This window comes from Xiphophorus maculatus, chromosome 8 (assembly GCF_002775205.1).
Source record: "Xiphophorus maculatus strain JP 163 A chromosome 8, X_maculatus-5.0-male, whole genome shotgun sequence".
NCBI lineage: Eukaryota > Metazoa > Chordata > Actinopteri > Cyprinodontiformes > Poeciliidae > Xiphophorus > Xiphophorus maculatus.
Window position 1 is genome coordinate 11,790,849 of NC_036450.1, and position 17,758 is coordinate 11,808,606.

The 17,758-nt window shown below is 36.1% G+C and overlaps 1 protein-coding gene across 2 annotated transcripts in view; it reads left to right on the forward strand.

Moving 5' to 3' along the window:
• LOC102218051 (ciliary neurotrophic factor receptor subunit alpha) overlaps positions 1 to 17,758 on the forward strand; it is a 202,043-nt gene that overhangs the window by 99,192 nt on the left and 85,093 nt on the right. For both annotated transcript variants that reach the window (XM_023338805.1, XM_023338806.1), the window contains exon 3: positions 825 to 1,058. In XM_023338805.1, the coding sequence (XP_023194573.1) occupies positions 825 to 1,058 (234 nt within the window). The remainder of the gene's footprint in view (positions 1 to 824; positions 1,059 to 17,758) is intronic.

A 17,758-nucleotide genomic window follows, 5' to 3' on the forward strand; every position in this document is an offset into this window, starting at 1 on the left:
ACTGGTTTTTAAAGTTATGGGTCAATATGACCTTTCACCAACTTATACCCTTCTTTTGTACACTCCTAATCTTTTCATTTTAGTCTACCTCCACATTGTACCCACTAACAAATATTTCTTTCCTTCTTCATCCATGTATTCATTGTTTTCCACCTATCCAGGATACACTTGGAGAGACAATTCTACAGTGAAAACCCAGAAATTACTTTGCTAGCAAGATTACCCTGCTCCTTCTGGGAGACTATGAGGTGTACCCTGGCTAGAAATAATATATAGGCTTTCCAGTGTATTCCGGGTTTGCCCCTGAGTCTCTTCACAGTGTAATGTACTTGAACAACCTCCAAAGGAAGGCATCCATGAAGCTTTCTCATTAGATGCCAGAAGCACATCAATTGACTCATTTCAAAGTGGAGAAACAACAGCTCTACTCTGGCCACCTGACAGAGGATGCTCAGTTTAGTTACTTGGACCTAGAATCTCTTTCTTTCAGTCACAATTCATATTTTTGGAGCGTTTGTGAAGGTCATAACATAGATTGTCAGTCATCTTAAATCATCAATCAGAAGTATGCTGTAATTTGTATGTATGTTATTTCCCAACGACTTCATATTACACCTTATTTGCTTTGGTGACTTAATCCCTATAATCTCATGAAATGTGAGCATTTTGAAACATTGCCTAGTGGGGACGAGTTCATACAAGGTAAATGGTAAATGTCAGGTACAAAATAATCAAAATTATAAAGGGACAAAATTGCCATCGCCCATTTCTTATTACTTCTGTCATTGTTCAAACTTTTTTTGTTGTCACCTTTTGGTTTTCAGTTGCAAGAAACCAGTACGAGCGGAGGGGCAGCGATGTCACCATGCAGTGCGGCTCCCTGGAAAGTGACGCATCAGTGTCATGGAAGGTGAATGGGACAGACATCGAGGCCCAGCACCAACTGAATGGACCCAAACTGATTCTGACCCAGGTTGACCTTGACCACAATGGACTCTACAGCTGCTTTCAGAACCCGCATGGAGAAAGACGTGATACCATCTTCCTCCACATTGGCAGTAAGTAACTGAGTATTAATCTCCAAAATGAGATTTGACATTTCTACAGTTCTTCTACAAGCAAAAATAATTAATGTAATACACTTAGTCTTTATTTGTGTTTTTATTTAAGAACAATATCTGTTACAAGTGACATTTTGTTTTAACATTTTTGTTGTTTGCTCCGTAACAGTCTTTAGCTAAGTGATAATTTTATATGTTTTAACATTTGAATAATCTTTCATATTTGGTATGTTAGTATTAAACAGGAATTTCCATGGCATTCCTTAGTGTTGGGCCTAATACTAGATGACAAGTTCTAATGATTAGTTGTTAAAATGACATTCTTTTTGCCATTATGACTGGCCATTTTAATAGTCATACAAAAGATCTTTAAGTGTCAATTTTACAGCATTTCTGAATGGCCTGTGTGATGGAAGCAGCCTCCTTTGAGATCCATTATTTTGATGGGGATGGTTTTATACGCTCAGTCTGTGCATAGTAATACTGTTGAGGTGGGATTGACTCGTGAATGATAGGACCCCGTTGAGGATGGTTGGATTGAAAATGTCTTTGTCATATGTGGAAGCTTCCTTTGGAAAAAAAATAAAAAAAATAATAAGGAACTGAGAAATAAAACCCTGAAAACATGTCTTCTGCATTGCGTGAATAGCATATTTGAATTCTTGCAATGGTTGAATTCCATTGTGTACATTACATAATGGAAACTGAATACTGTCATTATGTTAAGCATATGGATTACAGTGTATGCAGTCCATGTGTAATCCTATCAGTTTGGAACATCTGGTAGGATCTTCCTAACTGATAGGATTACATATAATACAATAAAAAAAATAGGACAATAACAGACTGACAAGAACATTGTCTAGAAATAGTCCAAATTTAATATGGCATAAACAACATGAAATCATGGATCAGTGATCCATGATTGATTCATGATCAATAGTTCAGCCAGATGGTAATGAACTTTTATTTGGCACCCTTTGGTTTCCTTAGTGCATTGTTTCCATGTCCTAGGTACATTAGCTTTGATACAGGATAGAGCCACCCCTTCACCACAGTGTCTGATTGCTAGTTCCACCAAGGAAATACACCATGTCACATAGTTCATAACATCTGAAACGGTTTCTTGAACATGTAAATAAAATAATGTACATAAGTGGTCTCCTCAGTCACTACGACTGAATCCAAAAGAACATTTTTAAGATTTAACAAAACAGGACTTTTGTGTCTTTGATCCGAAAAAAACTGCACCAACTGCATGATGCAATGATTTCAATGTGGACCATTTCTGAAGCCAAAAGGAGGTTCAACAGGAAGGTGTACCTAATAAGGGATTAGTGAGTGTACTACATGTTGTAAATAAACCAATAGTTGAGTGATTTTTCTTTAGCTTTATACTGTGATAGAGAACCTTCCATCTTGTTAGTTATTCATCACTAAATAACAGAATTAGCAATAGTAACTTAAATATGTACTAATTAAAGTATTTCGAACAGTTTTCTGGCTGAATAGATCCCACTCTTAAAAATATGTATTAAAATAATGCAGACCATAATTAATCCCATCACTTGAAAAGCAAAAGCTAGTGTTGATTACAAATCACATCTTTTCTAACTTCCTATACTGGTTAGCTGTGCTACTGTTGCTGACTTTAAAATAAGAACACTAACTGAAAAGGCAGTTATTGCCATGTTGATTTTATTTCTGTTATCTTGAACAGTTCTACAAATCACATTTGACAGCATCTGATGGTGAAGACAGATTTTTTTTTTTTTTTTTTGAAAAACCAGTTTAGTTTTGATGTTTTACTAGCCACTGCAAAGGGCCTTTGGAAATGAATGACTGTCACCTAAACCTATTTGTGCTGAAGTAATTAAAGTATAAACAAACAGAAGTAAATTAAGCTACAGCAACACAAGTATGAAATTATTTTGAAAAACGGGGTCAGTTAATCTTGCTTCAGTTCATTAGTAAATCCTGCCTGTATGATTGCATCTGCTTGTCAACAGTCGATAGTAAGCCAACCCCATCAAAATTGCACTGCAGTATTGCTATTAAATGTAACATTTCCATGCAAATGTTTGATGAATGAGACTATATGGGAGCGTGACAGTTTGGTTAATCATATTGGCAATGATGAATTACCAAATGCTAAAACAATACTGAATTAATGAGACTTTTATGTTATGGTAGATTGTGTCAGCAGGGTGAATGATGCAATACATAAATAGTCCAGAAAATTTGTGGATAGAGATGGAGAAAAAGACTGAAATGCAGATGTGTACTACATGTCTCTGTGCAGCCCTGTGCATGAGTGCGTTTCCCTTCACCAGGCGTTGTGTTTCTGCATCATAATGACACTTTGGTGGTCTCAAACTATGCATGCAAGAGAAAAACAGACTTTCATTGTGTAACCATTCATCAGGGGTCAATTATGACTCTGTGAGAACAATACCTTTGTGGTCTAGCCTGGCATTGAGTTTAATTGCCTTGTTAAGAGTTGCTGATTTTATGACATGTTCAAGACACACACTGGAGCAACATTAATCCTGTTACTGTATACTGGAGAAACTCTTATCAATCTGTTTGTTCTTTATCTGTTCTCCAAATTCATCTCTGCAGGGTGTCTGCATTTCCATTACATTGACTGTCACCTCCAGAGGTTGAATGTGACACGCAGTCATGGCAGGCTACAGTTCTTGTGATTACCATCATGATGATAGTTTGATTTTATGCAGTGTTTATAACTCACACCAGGGGCTTGTTATGTTTCTGAAAGATAGCAGTGTGATCTGGAGAATTCCACAAAGCCATCTGTCTAGGTTTTTTTAAATTTTATTATTATTATTTATCTCTACAATGTTTTTTGTTTTCTTCATTCCTTTGAAATTCTGAGATAAAATCTTATTTCAGACAAAAGATCGATACCGCAAAAGTACAGGCTGTCTGCCTTCACTTTTCCTGTTCTCTGACTTCAGTTTGCGACCACATTTGTTAGTTTTTTGTTTACACTGGTTCACATTAACAACAGACGACGTCATCCGCTAACTCTCTGTGTATGCCTGCTGAATTTATGAACCGTGTCAACAAAATGTCAGCACAAGGAGACAGCAGTTGTGTGTTGTGGAAAATTCCCATGCCGATGCAACGTCTCCTTCCCTTCCTCTTTGCATTATTTCAACACTTTGTAAAACTGTGGGATGCTTACATTTTCTCTGACACTTTAGATACACACAAAGCTTGAGTGGCTTCAAAAAAGTACACGGCAGTAAGCATGAATGTCAGATGATGTAGTAGTGTGGATGTGAATAGATACACTACCATTCATGGGCCACAAGGTGTGTGGTAATCAGTGGGGCCTTTACTGTAGACGGTGGTGATTTTTGATGACACATTTGGTTAAACATATGGAGCACTTTCAAAGGAGGCAGAATTAATGTAAGTAAAAAATTGGTCAGGCAGTTGAGTCCTAAACAAGTTGTCTGTCTCATGTTGTTTAGTGTGTCAAGTGGGAATAATTGCCCCCTGTACTGTGAACAGTGTTAGCACTGAATTAAAATATGAGTGTTTACCATGAGGAGCTAATGAAGCTGAAGTTAGTACTGGACTAACTTAGCTTACAGTATGGTGCTAAAATAAAAGGCTATTTGGATGTTTTATAAAAAATCTGGACTGCATTTTAACATAATCTAGTTCAAAATATAAGATATTCTACTAAAAGATGGGCAAAGGTGACTGTAGACCAGTGACGTGGTTAGGTTCACAGCTGGTGAGACACTGATAATAATCAGATTTACAAATATATACCCCCTGCATGATGTTGTTTACATAAAGAAATTTTGCGCATGCGGACAACGCTGGAGGGCAAAATGACTACATGTCATGGATAGCCGCACTGCTGGCGTAGAATAATTAGAAAATTGCTGTAGCCGATACGATTTCTTCCACTGTGAGCTTGTTTGCAAAATGTAAAACCTACATTCTTAGAATCAACAAATGATGGTCAAGGCCTAAAATACAAGCAGCGAACCTCAGAAGAGGCAGATTTGTAAAAATGTTGCAAAATGATGTTGTATAGCTCATAGAGGTGTGAATGACACATAATTCACTCTACATCATACGAACATGGTTTGACAGGGATCTTGAGCTGTTACTCCAGTGACCAGTGACATTTCAACCTAAAACTATCCAGATGATTGATCTTTGGGTTTTAGATACAAGTTTGAGAAAATGTTATTTTCTTCTGAATTTGACTTTATAAATCTCTGAGAATCCAACAGCCTTGCACAGTAAATTGAACTGCAGAAAAGAGAAAGAAAAATGGGGACAAATACATGGGTTTAAAGGAGCCATTTCCTCTGTCCTGGAAGCCATCCTTTCACAAATGCTCTGATCTGGCATTTAGCGGTGAAATTGTTATAGCCCTCTATACCCCTCCAGGCAGGACAAATCTTGCAAAGTCTAACACCTCGTTGATTGTTATTCTGCTACTCAGTCACTCAGCATGCCAACTGATGGAAGATGAGGAATTTCTTTTCCTTTTAGTGACCACTGTAACAGTGATGTATTTTTTTAATCTTAAAGTAAGGAATGTGATAAAATAGGCTTATCCAAAGCATTGCAATAACTAACATGATCTTTGTTTCAACTTGCAAAGGTGCTTAGAGAGAGGCAACTGACAGAAAGCAGCAGATTTATTTATTGGAGGTTTCTGCTATCTATTTTAATACCACATGAGGCTCTAAAGTGTTTCTAATTCTAAAGATACAGTTGAAACCAGAAATGTGCTTACATCTAACAAAAAGAAACTTATACCTTTTTTCTCACTGTCTGAAGTTAGATCAGACCAATCCTCTGTTCGAGGGTTATCAAAATGATTTCTATTTTCTAAACTCCTCAGTAATGACAGAAATAATAAGTTAGAGATTTAATTATTAATATTCTTCAAAATCAGAAGTTTGCATACATTTCTTCTGCATTTAGTAGGAATGGATTTAAATCATATAACTGGGGTTAAACATTTTGGGTTTTCTTCCACAGGTTTCTCACAACGTCTTGCTGAAATTCTGACAGAATTAGTGTAACCAAGTCAGGCTTTTAGGTTGTATGTTAACCAGCATGTAGGAACATCTGGACAAACGTAAAATGGCAGTAAATTATGTACTGGTCAAAATAAAATGCCTCTTTTTTTAATATTGGCAAAGCTAAAATATGCTCAGCCCTCAGTGGTCATTCCTGTGTTTTGAGGGTGAGTGAAAGGAGGAGTGAGTTATCTTGTTAAATTGATGTGCACTCATACATGCACATGCACACAAATTGGTGTCTGTTTCCTTTTCCTGGGCGGCTTGTTTTGGCGTAATCCCTGCACACATACCCATTCACTCTGGGGACCTGTGCTACATTGCAGGGTAATGGAATTGTCTCTTCGCAGACAGATCGGGATGGAGGAGGAGGAACTAATGCAGCTCTGTTGGGACTTCCTCTTTAAACTTGGAAGTATTTGGCCTCGCGTGTAAGGTCACTGGTGGAACTATTGAGCTTTTTGGTTAATTACTCCTCTCTCTTTAGCAAGTGTCAAATCATTACTGGTAAATAGAACATATAGAGAACTTGCAAACCCTTAGAACTACAATTATATCTATCAAAATTAGCTAATTGATTTGTGTTTCGGTCAACTGAAGCAGCTGTAGATAAAAAAAAAAAAATCCAGATGGATAAATATTGTCTTACAGTGTCAAATCCATTATAGATGTACTGTATATAAAAGCATGAAATTAAGAGATTTAGAGCAATTTAGAGCTGCACAATACTTTTCATCACAATCATATTTAACTATATTCAAATTTGTAATGTTTATTTTGTTTATTTTTCTGTCCTTCTGTTGTATGTTGTTTTTAACTTCTTTGTACAAGCACTTTGAATTGTCTTTGGCTGAAAGGTGCTATATAAATAAAGTTGCCTTGCCTTGCCTTTGTTTCAACGTGTGCAATACTGCAATCGTGAAGGATGTCTGGGATATAATAGCTGGTTGGTTTCAACCTTTTAGAGCCAATGTGTTCAAACTTTGTTTGCCAAAAACATTATTAGCCATTTAGACGGGTTATTATTGTTTTTCAATGATGAGTAGATAATGCTTGATCTTTTTGTTTTGTTTTTGCAGATATAGATATTAGTGACAATGATCATGAAAAAGAAAAAGTGATGAAAATATGGGTGAACCGCAGTTCTTAACGGCTTTGAAGTAATCAACAATATTATGTTTTTCCTTGAATGGTGCAGCCCTTGTAAAACACAGAGAATTAGATGGATAGGTACCTATTGTATGAAGACCCACTGAATAAAGTCAGCTGCGGTTAAAAACCAAAACCAGAGAATCCCATTAAGCTGAGCCATCAATTAGCAGTGTACCTTCTGTAGACAAGAATCCCATTAAAGTTTTCTACTTTTAACCAACAGTTTCCCACTGCAAATTTCATGAAGCCAAATGTTTGTAAACATTTCTAATAGCAGAAAAGAAAAGTGTAATTTGAAACTTGATGTATTTCCAATCTTATTTTAGGGGAGCAGGGTTTTGAAACAAATGTTAACAACAAGTCATGAAAGCTAGAATTTATGATGTTACTGACTCAGAGATTTTGGTCAACTTTTGAACATCAACTTGTCAGGCTCCAAAAATACTTCACAAAGAGCAAAATGGCAAAACAGATTTTTTTGTGTGTTTTACTTAAGAACTGCATCTAAATTCAGATTTGTCTGGATATTTACTTAAGCCGACTATATGTTGTGGCTGCATATGAGGCAACATGGGATGTGGGTTACACTACATATAGGCAGGGACAATAACATCTTGTCATGTTTGTCCTTAGGCTCATACTCCACAAAAAATAAAAAATGTACTTATTCCTGCCCACATTGTTTCCCAGTTCTCTCTTTTATTCCAGTTCATCCTTTTCTTGTTCTGCTCTATATTCTAAATTTCCTCTTCTCCATGCCCTGCTTTACTTGCAAGACAGCAGCAATGCTCATCATTTTATTGTAACAGACAACCATAACAATTGGGGAAATGGGCCTGGTTTAGAAAGTCAGTGTGAAGCCAGAAAATAAACTGGATATATATATGAACAGAAGAATGTGTTTGTGTATTTTTCTCTGTATGTATGCTGGATATCATAAGCAATCTGGAGAGGCAGACTGTTTATTCCTTCATTTTTCTCAATGCTATTTTGTCCAAAGGAGACATTGAGGCAAAAAATCATTACCAGCATCAGGAATGCCCCAAGTTCAAGTTGTGTATGCATCTTGATTCGTAGTCAGATTAGGCTTCATCTTCTGCAAAGTCGAACTGAAGGGGAAAAATACCATTTGAAATTTTGCAGTTTTGCTAATGTTTCTCAAGAAGACTGAAGTCGGATATTCAAATCTACACATTACATTATTTTACATCAGTCCAAATCTTCTCTTCTTATTTATCACACTTATTCATCTCATGTCATTTCCTGCTGCACATCCATCAGCACAGGTCTCATATCTTAAATTTCCGCCTGTACGATTCGGAGTGTATCTCATTCAGTTCTCTCGTTTTCATCTGCTAATCCTCTTACAGCACCCCCCAGTTTGTCACATCCAACCTATTACTCTCTTCTTTTCTTGTCATCTTTGTCAAAGTAGTTTTGTTGGCCTACCTTGCACTAAAAAGACTGCTTCTGGCACTCTCAAATATACCTTTTTTTTTAGGTGTAAAATATTTATATTAGATTCTATGCGAACTTAAATATTATCTACATTGCTAATAAGCCCACCTCAGGAATGAAGACTGTGAAAATGGAATACATTGTAATAAGCTGAAGGGAGGGAGATTGTCAGATAGTCACATAGGTTGTCAAGCTTCAGTTTTTTTTCTCTCTCTCACTTTCAGAAACTTAGACAGGTTCGACAGGATAGAACACTGTAAGCTGTAAAATGTATGAAGGAGAAGTTGCAAACAGAGATATGATCAAGTCAGCTGAGTCAAGAAAAAGTCTAGCTGGGAAGAAGTCGAAGTGGAGGTAAAAGTGAAGTTGAGTTAAGCTTTGCAACAGACAGAGGGGCTTAGTTTGAAGAACTGCAGCCTAACACAGGAAATGGTGCAGGCAGAAAGAAGGCTCCAGGATCTTTATGAGGATTTTTCTTTTTTCTTTTCTAAAAGTGAGAGTGATGAGAAAATGCACTGCACAGAGTGATGAGAAAATGCACTGCACAGGTGGTGCATGTTGTCAGCCAAAACAATATGGATCATAGTGTTTTGCTGAAATACTCACACCCCTAGAGGTATTTCCCCCTTTGTCAACCAAATATTGTTTTTATTAGAATTTACATTCAACATAGCTCAGTAAGATTGAATGTACAGTGTATGTCATTCTACAAGTTCTTAGTTGTATTTAGGTATAAACTAAATCCACATAAATGTTTTTAATTTTATTTTGGGGTGATAGACAAAAGGAATTGCAACTGTATTGACCACTTTTAAGAGATTTTAAATCTTGTTTCCATGTCCTTTTGGTTCTTAACGATGCAGTACTTTGTGTTGATCTATCAGCTAATATCATAAACAGAATACACTGAAACTTATAGTTTTAGATAAAATGTGGGGAAGCTCGAAAGGCTTGAATGCTTTCACAAATAATGGAAAGATATAGCATCTGCTGTGTGGCATTACTGAGTGATAAAACGGAAGTTGAGAATTGGTCAACCTAAAATCGACACATTTCTGTGACAAAAATGAAACCTTTTTTTTTTTTTGAGGAAATTATAACTAATTGGAGCAAACTTTTGCAGCTTGAGCATCACTTCCAAAATACTTTCTCCCAATCCAATTAAATTTTTACTTCTCCAGCTTCAGTTCACTCAAATGTTCTGCAGAGGGGAAAAAATGACATGAAGTATATCTGGTAATTGGCACTGCTCAAACATTTTGGTATTCTGCTCCATTTTGCTAACATCACCGTTTTGTCTGCAAACTCCTTACAGTCACTCTTTGATGTTTTTACGTGTTTCTTTCTTTGCTCTGTCATAATTGACCTCTCTCTATCTCTCTTTCACCAATTAACTAGCACATATAACTGCATGGCATACATGGTGCTGTAGTGCTTTTCCCAGTAGGGTTTCTCATGGTTGCCATTTTGTTTTGTACATCTGCCAAGAAGGTGAAGGTCTATGCCCTCTTGATTAGTGCCCAGTGAGAAAGAAATTTCTGCTTTGCCTCTGCCCTTTACAATCCCCATGTGTATTTGTGTGTACTGGAGAGAGAAAGACAGAGGGATAGAGGGGGGAAAAAGACTTTGACCAGAAACTATTCCCTTTGGCTCAGTGTCCAGCAGTGAGGTTGAGCAGGTTTGTTCTCTGACGTCAGACGACTGCGAATGGTCAAATATAAAAACATGGTCACTCTGTGAATGTGTATGTGGATATGTCTGCAGAAAAGATCCAAATGTCACATATCTTTTAGACGTGCAACTGTCCATTTCTGTTGTCCCTTTTAGCCACGTACATGTCACATTTTCACCAGTCTGATTCATTTAGAAATAAAATTTGTTTTGGAAGAGAAATATTCAACAAGAACTCAGGAACTTTTGAGTGAAACAAAATGCTTTCAACTCGAGCATTTTTTAACTGGCTGTTCACACTTCATACCGCTATTTAATTGCCCTCAAACCTTATTTGCACCTCGGTAGTGAAAAACAAGTGCACAAAAAAATCTAATTTAAAAAATGTATGAGAAAAAAAAGCTTCTTTCCCTCCTCTCCCTTGTGGTCCTGAAGCCATCTACTGAAATACACAGCTTGGTCAGAAACAACCAATCCGAGCAATACCTGCCTTTTACGTTTTACTAAGCAAAAGGCAGGTAGCATATTCTCCACATGGGAGACTGCTCAGGCTAGTTAGCATGGCCACCAATGTTGGAGGATAAACAGTGTCCCTTAACAAGTAAGTCATCTATCCACCATTGCCACATTAAGCAGTGCACATTAAGCTTGACTGACAGTGCTAAGACCATCCTCTTGGCTGTGATCGGTTGGTTCTTAATGACCTTGGCTCACATGAATCATATATATATACTGTATATATACAGTATATATACTACACTACACAAGTCCCTCCAGAAGCAGTTCACAAAAAGCTATTATATTCATCTTATGAACATTTAAATCCCCCCCCTGTGGGATAATACTGAAGAAAGCAGCAAAGGGGACTGGATTGAATGACTCATGTGAGCCAAGCTCATTTGCACTCTTGCCATGCGTAATTTGTACAATGCCATGTTGACCAATAGGATAGCATTTATTATCTCCGATAACATTTTATAGGTTTAAAGCAGGGAGAGGAGTTTTTGACGATTCCTTTTTGAACAATCTCTCCAGATTTTTTACTGTCTAGAGACTATGCACAGTCTGTTGGTAGACTCTTTAGGTCTCCCAACAAGTTTACGTTGTCATTTCGGTCTCCAGAGAATGTTGAAAACAGAAGAAGGTTGATCTTATGTCTAGGTAATCATTTATATTTATATTACAGGGATTGTTCTGGTTGACAATAATAGTTGAACCAGTGACTTTGGTAAATTACTATTATTTCTTAATATTGATAGTCCAATTTAAGGTTGTATTTTTTCTACATTTTTCAGTGTCAGATTTTGTTATGCTAATAGTAGATTTTTTTTTTACCTTTCACCCACCAGTCAATAAGTGTAGAATGTGGAATGCATTTGTTTTTTCTACCTGAAAGCCTCTCTGTTTATTGACTTTATAGTTCAGTGGTTATTCCACGGTTTAGACACAAACTACCTTTCACACACAGAAATAAGATATAAAAGCCACAAAAATGAATCTAAAAATATTATATAAACCTCTGATGCATGTCTGACATTTTCCTCATTACTTTTAGACATTTTCATGACAAGCAAAAATAATCAAAAACAGAATGCCATTTATCGTTATTACTTTCATATTCTGCCACAGCCGTAGGCAATTAATCATGACAAATGGCATGTGTCACATGGAAATATTTCCATTTTTTGAAGATATTAACAATGTCCCTCATTTCACTTACTGCATATTTTGTCGAAGTTAGAAAAAAACCCTTTTTTATTTGGTATCTACACAAAAATGCACTAACTTTAAATAAATGTATTCACAAACAAAAAACAGATATGCTTTGGAGCCTAGTATGTTCAACTTGCATATTCATAAATCATATTTTCTTGCATATGTCCCTATGCATGTGTGTAATGGACTAGGCTCTAAGATAATTTCATGCTTCATGATAAAAATGCCTTCTCTATTTAGTCTACTGGGGCAATTTGTATTTGATGCAGCTGGTCTGCTGAAGGAGATTGGTCCTCACTCACTCCCTGACTTATTAAACCGATAATAACATACAGGCAGCCTGATATGCCTCCGACATGTGCTTCAAAAATGAACTCTGCTTGTGCCTCTATGACAAATAAGAGAGAGGAAAATATTCTGGCGTTTTCACTCTTGGGCAAGGCATATATTATCCTGACTAAATTCCTATAGGAACATGGGAACTGCTGTGAAACACAAAAGAAAAACATAAAATCATAAAAACATTCAGATTTTAGTTAACAGTAGATGGAAAAAGTCTAACTTAAAATTGTAAGGATTCATTTTTCACAATGTTTTATTAAGTATTATGTTTTGCATATACTTCTTGACAGGAGAAGAATTTGAGGACATCATCTTTTATATTCTTTGTTTTCTATCCCAGTTAAATTTACTTTTGATATTGAGCAGCAAAGACGTAAAATGTAGTACGTGATAACAGTGATTATCTCACTTAGGTTTAACCAGAAGAGGTGCAAAAATTGTTAACTTTTAGTTTAGTAACAATAAGAAGTCAATAAGCAAATTCCAACTTTACTCTTGGTGCCAGCTTATGGTTAGCTAATTGAATTCCTTCAATTTTTAAAGTTGTTTTATGTCTTGTCTGTCACTGTTTCCTTTTCTACCTAGATGCATTGTTGCATCTCTTTTCTTTTCCTGACTGTTGTATGCAGCAATACAAAAAATTGCTCAAAGTTGTAGATTTACTAAACTCAGTTTTCCCTCATTAAGTAAAAAAAAATCAGCTGATATCTTCACAATTGCTGCTCTAATAGAGATTTCGAGGATGTTGGTCTGGAGCAAAGGCAGCTATGAGACTGGACTGTGACTGTGGATATATGAGATAATTTCTTTCAACTGTGAGACTCAGAATATACTGAACAGAAAATATCTGAAAAAATCAGACAGATCTCAGAGTTCACAGAACTGTATATAGGGACTGGGACATCTTGTGTTTCGGATAAACAAACACTGCCTCCTGGACTTGCAGACACTCAAACACCACCACCAGAAGCGTTCTCAGACGGACTCATGCACATATGTTGCGGTGGGTGGATGAAAGGAGTTTCGCACAAACACAAGCTCCTGTGTCGAATGAGCCACTCGTATTGTGGAAAAACACAGGGATGTTGGTCTTGGCCGGACAGGAATGTGGGCCGGCTCGGTGCTCTGAAGTGTGTGTGCATGATGTATGTGTGTAACCGGTATAATCTCAGTTATTTGTAAAAGATTTGCTTCAAACAGTTAGCTCGCACCTATGTACATATGGACACAGAGTAAACACACTCAGAGCAAATCTAATTATCTGTTGGAGAGTTCGAGTTATTATAACAGTTTTGACGTAGTACTAGTTGTAAAAAAAAAAAAAGCGTCCCACTAGTTGTGGGACGCTTTTTACTTTGGCATTTCATATCTTATGTTTACTCCATGTTGGAGCTGTGTATTTACATTGCATTATTCTCTTTTTAGCCCGTGATTGTTCTCTTAAATATCATTGTAACCTCAACATAGACATATGTGACAATAATCAGTTTAAGAATATTTGTACTTTTTGTTTCACATGGATAATGCTTTTAAGCAAATGATTACAGGTATATCCAGAATTGTTTCTGTTGTTGTTTTTGTTGGTTTACAGTTATTTAAAACTGAACCTGCATTTTATCACAAAGGTTTAGGAGTACATATATCCAAATATATATATATATATATATATATATATATAGTTAAAAAGTATAGTAGAACATAAGGGTAAAGCAACAGTCATACATTTATAGCCTTGGGAGGGTTATTCAACAGCCATTTGAATTATACAAATAAAAAAGTTATGGTACTGCTGCTCTATAGCCAAAAATTCTCCTTGTAAATCAAAGTTCATTGGGCATAAATTGACCCAGAATTTGAGTGAAGTTCCCATAACCAGTGATGATTTGGAGAGCTGAATTATCTACTGTATTTTATAAAGTCTGAGTCATCATGGTCGTCTACCAGGATATTTTAGAGGACATTTTCTCAAGCTGAATGATAGCTATGTTGAATATCTGCTGGGTATTGTCATAAGGAATATTAGGAACACCAGACTCAACAATGCAGACAAGCTGAATGTCACCAATAAGGCAACTTGGGCATCTTCAGAACCTCAGAATTTACACAAGCTGACTGCCTCCACACCACCCAGTACTGGTGTAGGAGTTAATGGGGCTAAAACAAGTACTAGGTGTAGTCCATTAACATACTTTTAAATATGCCAACGTTTCTGCCTTAAAATGTGTGTTTTATAGATGTTATAGTTGTAATTTTCCAGTAAACGCTTGAAGCTTATAAAACATTTTATTTAAATCCTGCCATATGAAGCTCAACTTTTTTACAATATTCATGAAATAAAATCCTGGAGCCTTTGCAGTTCAAATTTACTTCTTCTTAAATTTTGCAGTTTTTAAAATAATTATTTTAAAGTTAATAAACCTTGTTACTGTGAAACTCAATTAAAAACAGCTAACCTTGAAATTAACTGTATAAATCAAACTTGTGTTAACAATAAAATTGGAGAGAAAAGAAAGACTGTGTACAATCCAAATTACCCTCATCAGAAAGTTTCATATAAAAAAAATCTCAGGAGAGGGAAACTTTTTTAATAAGGGAAATTTGCATAAGCTTTAAAGTGTTATTTTCTCACTTAACTTATAAGCTGGCATGGGAATGTACCAGTCTTAAGTTATTACGAGATTTAAAAGAAAAATAAAGTTACCATTTTAAAACCACAAAAAGTTTCATTATCCAATTTCTTCACTAGAAAATCTCTAATGCAGTAGTGTCCAAAGTCAGTCCGCAAGGGCTAATACCCTTCATGTTATAGGTCTTCCCCTGGTTCAACACATCTGAATCAAATGATGGTTCATTAGCAGGCCATTGCCGAACTTTGACATGCTGCTGATGTAGTCAGACCATTTAAATCAGTTGTGTTGGAGCAGAGACACATTGAAAGTTGGCAGGACACTTTAAATGTCCTGTTCCAGACCCTTGAGGCCTGGAACAGGACATCCCTTCTTTAATGAGGTGGCATGGAAAGTTCCAGAGTGTTCAGAGTTTCCTCTGGTTCTAGAAAGCATCGTATAACAGCAGTTGGGGGACATTGAGGGACATTTGCTGGCCGAAAAATGGCAACTACAGTGTTTACTTAGTAATAAAAAAGACAAACTGAATGCTGGGAAATATTTTGTCGTTAAAGAGCAGGACAAGCCCAACTAATCACATTCTATCAGCTTGTTGTGCAAAACACCCAGAAGGTATTCTGAGCATAGAACTTGAAAAAAGGCATTGCTGTTTATTATCAGGTGATTATTCTGTTTTGATGAAAGTTTTTGTATCAGAATCTACATAAGCAGAAATTAATGTAACAGATAACATGACTATAACTTAAATAATAAATATATCAGTAAGTGTGACTTCTCCTTTCTAGATAATTTTGGATGTTTTTTCTATTTTTTGGTCAATTCTGTAAAACTGTGATATATGCACTCCAGTTGATCAAATTACAAGAATTTCCCATGCCTCTTCAAAAACAAAAGTCACTAAAATTATGCCTGTGTGTGTACTGATTTTCCTTTTGTCAGGTGGTACACAATGAATGTGCATAGAAAGAAACGCTGGAATAAAGCTCTTCTTTTTCCACATCCAGGAACTGGATTTAGTGTCCTCTCTAAAAGGATTTTGTTGATAGAAAAGCAGCCATCACTCAGCATGTTTATGCCCGAGTTGTTTCTTTGACAGCCAGCATTGTGATGACAGCAGATGTTTACCCAGTGTAATCCTACGAATTCACTGAGATCTTTTTTTGCAAATTGCAACATGGACGTTTGGCATTCGGAATGAAACACTAATTGTATTTGTTGTCTTTAGGCTTAATAATAACAATACATGTCTGTCTCTATTTCCTGTTCATCTTTTCCATTTTCTGCAAGAAATCTAAATTTTATCTCTTTTCTCCTGAGTCCATGTCATCTATCAAGTAGTTTTTAATCTGAAAACATTGATTTGAAGAAACACTGCCTCTCCCATGCAGCTCTGTTGTATTATCATTCTAAAGCTCATTAAGAAATAATTAACCTCTTTCACTTTTGCTTCAGGCAGATTTCCCAAATGGTATTTCATATTACTGACATACAAAGAAGGGAGAGATAGTGGACAGTGTGAAAACACTTTTGGGAAATGAATACAGAAATTAATGATAACATTGCACTGTTGTTCTGGGTGTGCAATTCATTACCACAATATGAGTCAAGTCTTGAAGGTAATGTTTTGAAATACCAAAGCAAATGAAAAATGAATAATGGGCACAAATGACTATGTAGTTTTATAGAACATGCTCAATGTTCAACATCCAATATATTTTGTGCAATTATTTCTGTCTTTTCAAAGAGGTTTGTACTTTGTCACATATTTATGATATTAGGAGTAGTTTAAACTAAACTCACAGAGCTATGTACTTTTAATACTAAATCACCATGACGTTTTAGATACTGTTTTTCAATCATTTGCAGGCACCACAGAAATGTCAATAAGTCACACATGGCCAATAAAACTTGCCCAGGCAGTGGAGCTTGGACAGTCTTCTATCATTCTTTAATTCCTTTAAATCAAAATAAAAACCCCACACCTATAATTATTGTTTCCCACCATTAATTCTAAAGAATATGTGATCGTTTTTATTTCATTTGTAGATGAGAGGGTAATCTACAATCTCGATAAAGCTGGGAAAACAAACAAATAAAACAATTTGACCTCCCAAAAACTAAAAACACACTGTAAAATGTTAAAAAAGGTTTTACTTCAGGAATTTGTGATGCTATGCCAGTTCAACTGATCTGATGTCACAAAAGAAAATATTTTCTTTTAAAAAGTTTCCACAGGTAGATCTAAGATGAGTTCAAATACTGTTTGTGTTCAGGTAGTTAGATAAAAAAGAGCTAGGCGAAAAAAAAAAGTTTGATTAGGCTGTAATTGGTGATGAAAGGTGAAATGTTGTGACTTTTATCTGAAGGAACAAACACTCTTCAGTTCCTCCTTCAGCCCTTCATTTCCTCCTGCTCATCCTGTTGATAATGATCTTGTCAGGCCACAATGAATAATGCACACTCACCTTAATGGCTAGAGAAGGTGCAGAACATACATACACCAGAGCCATGCATGTACACAAACATGTATAAACACAGACATATGCGCTGATTAGCTCATTCTTGCACAAACCCTACAACATACATTAGCAAACTTCCCTAATTGTATACACACACTTAGACACTTTATCAAGAATGTATGAGCTCACTC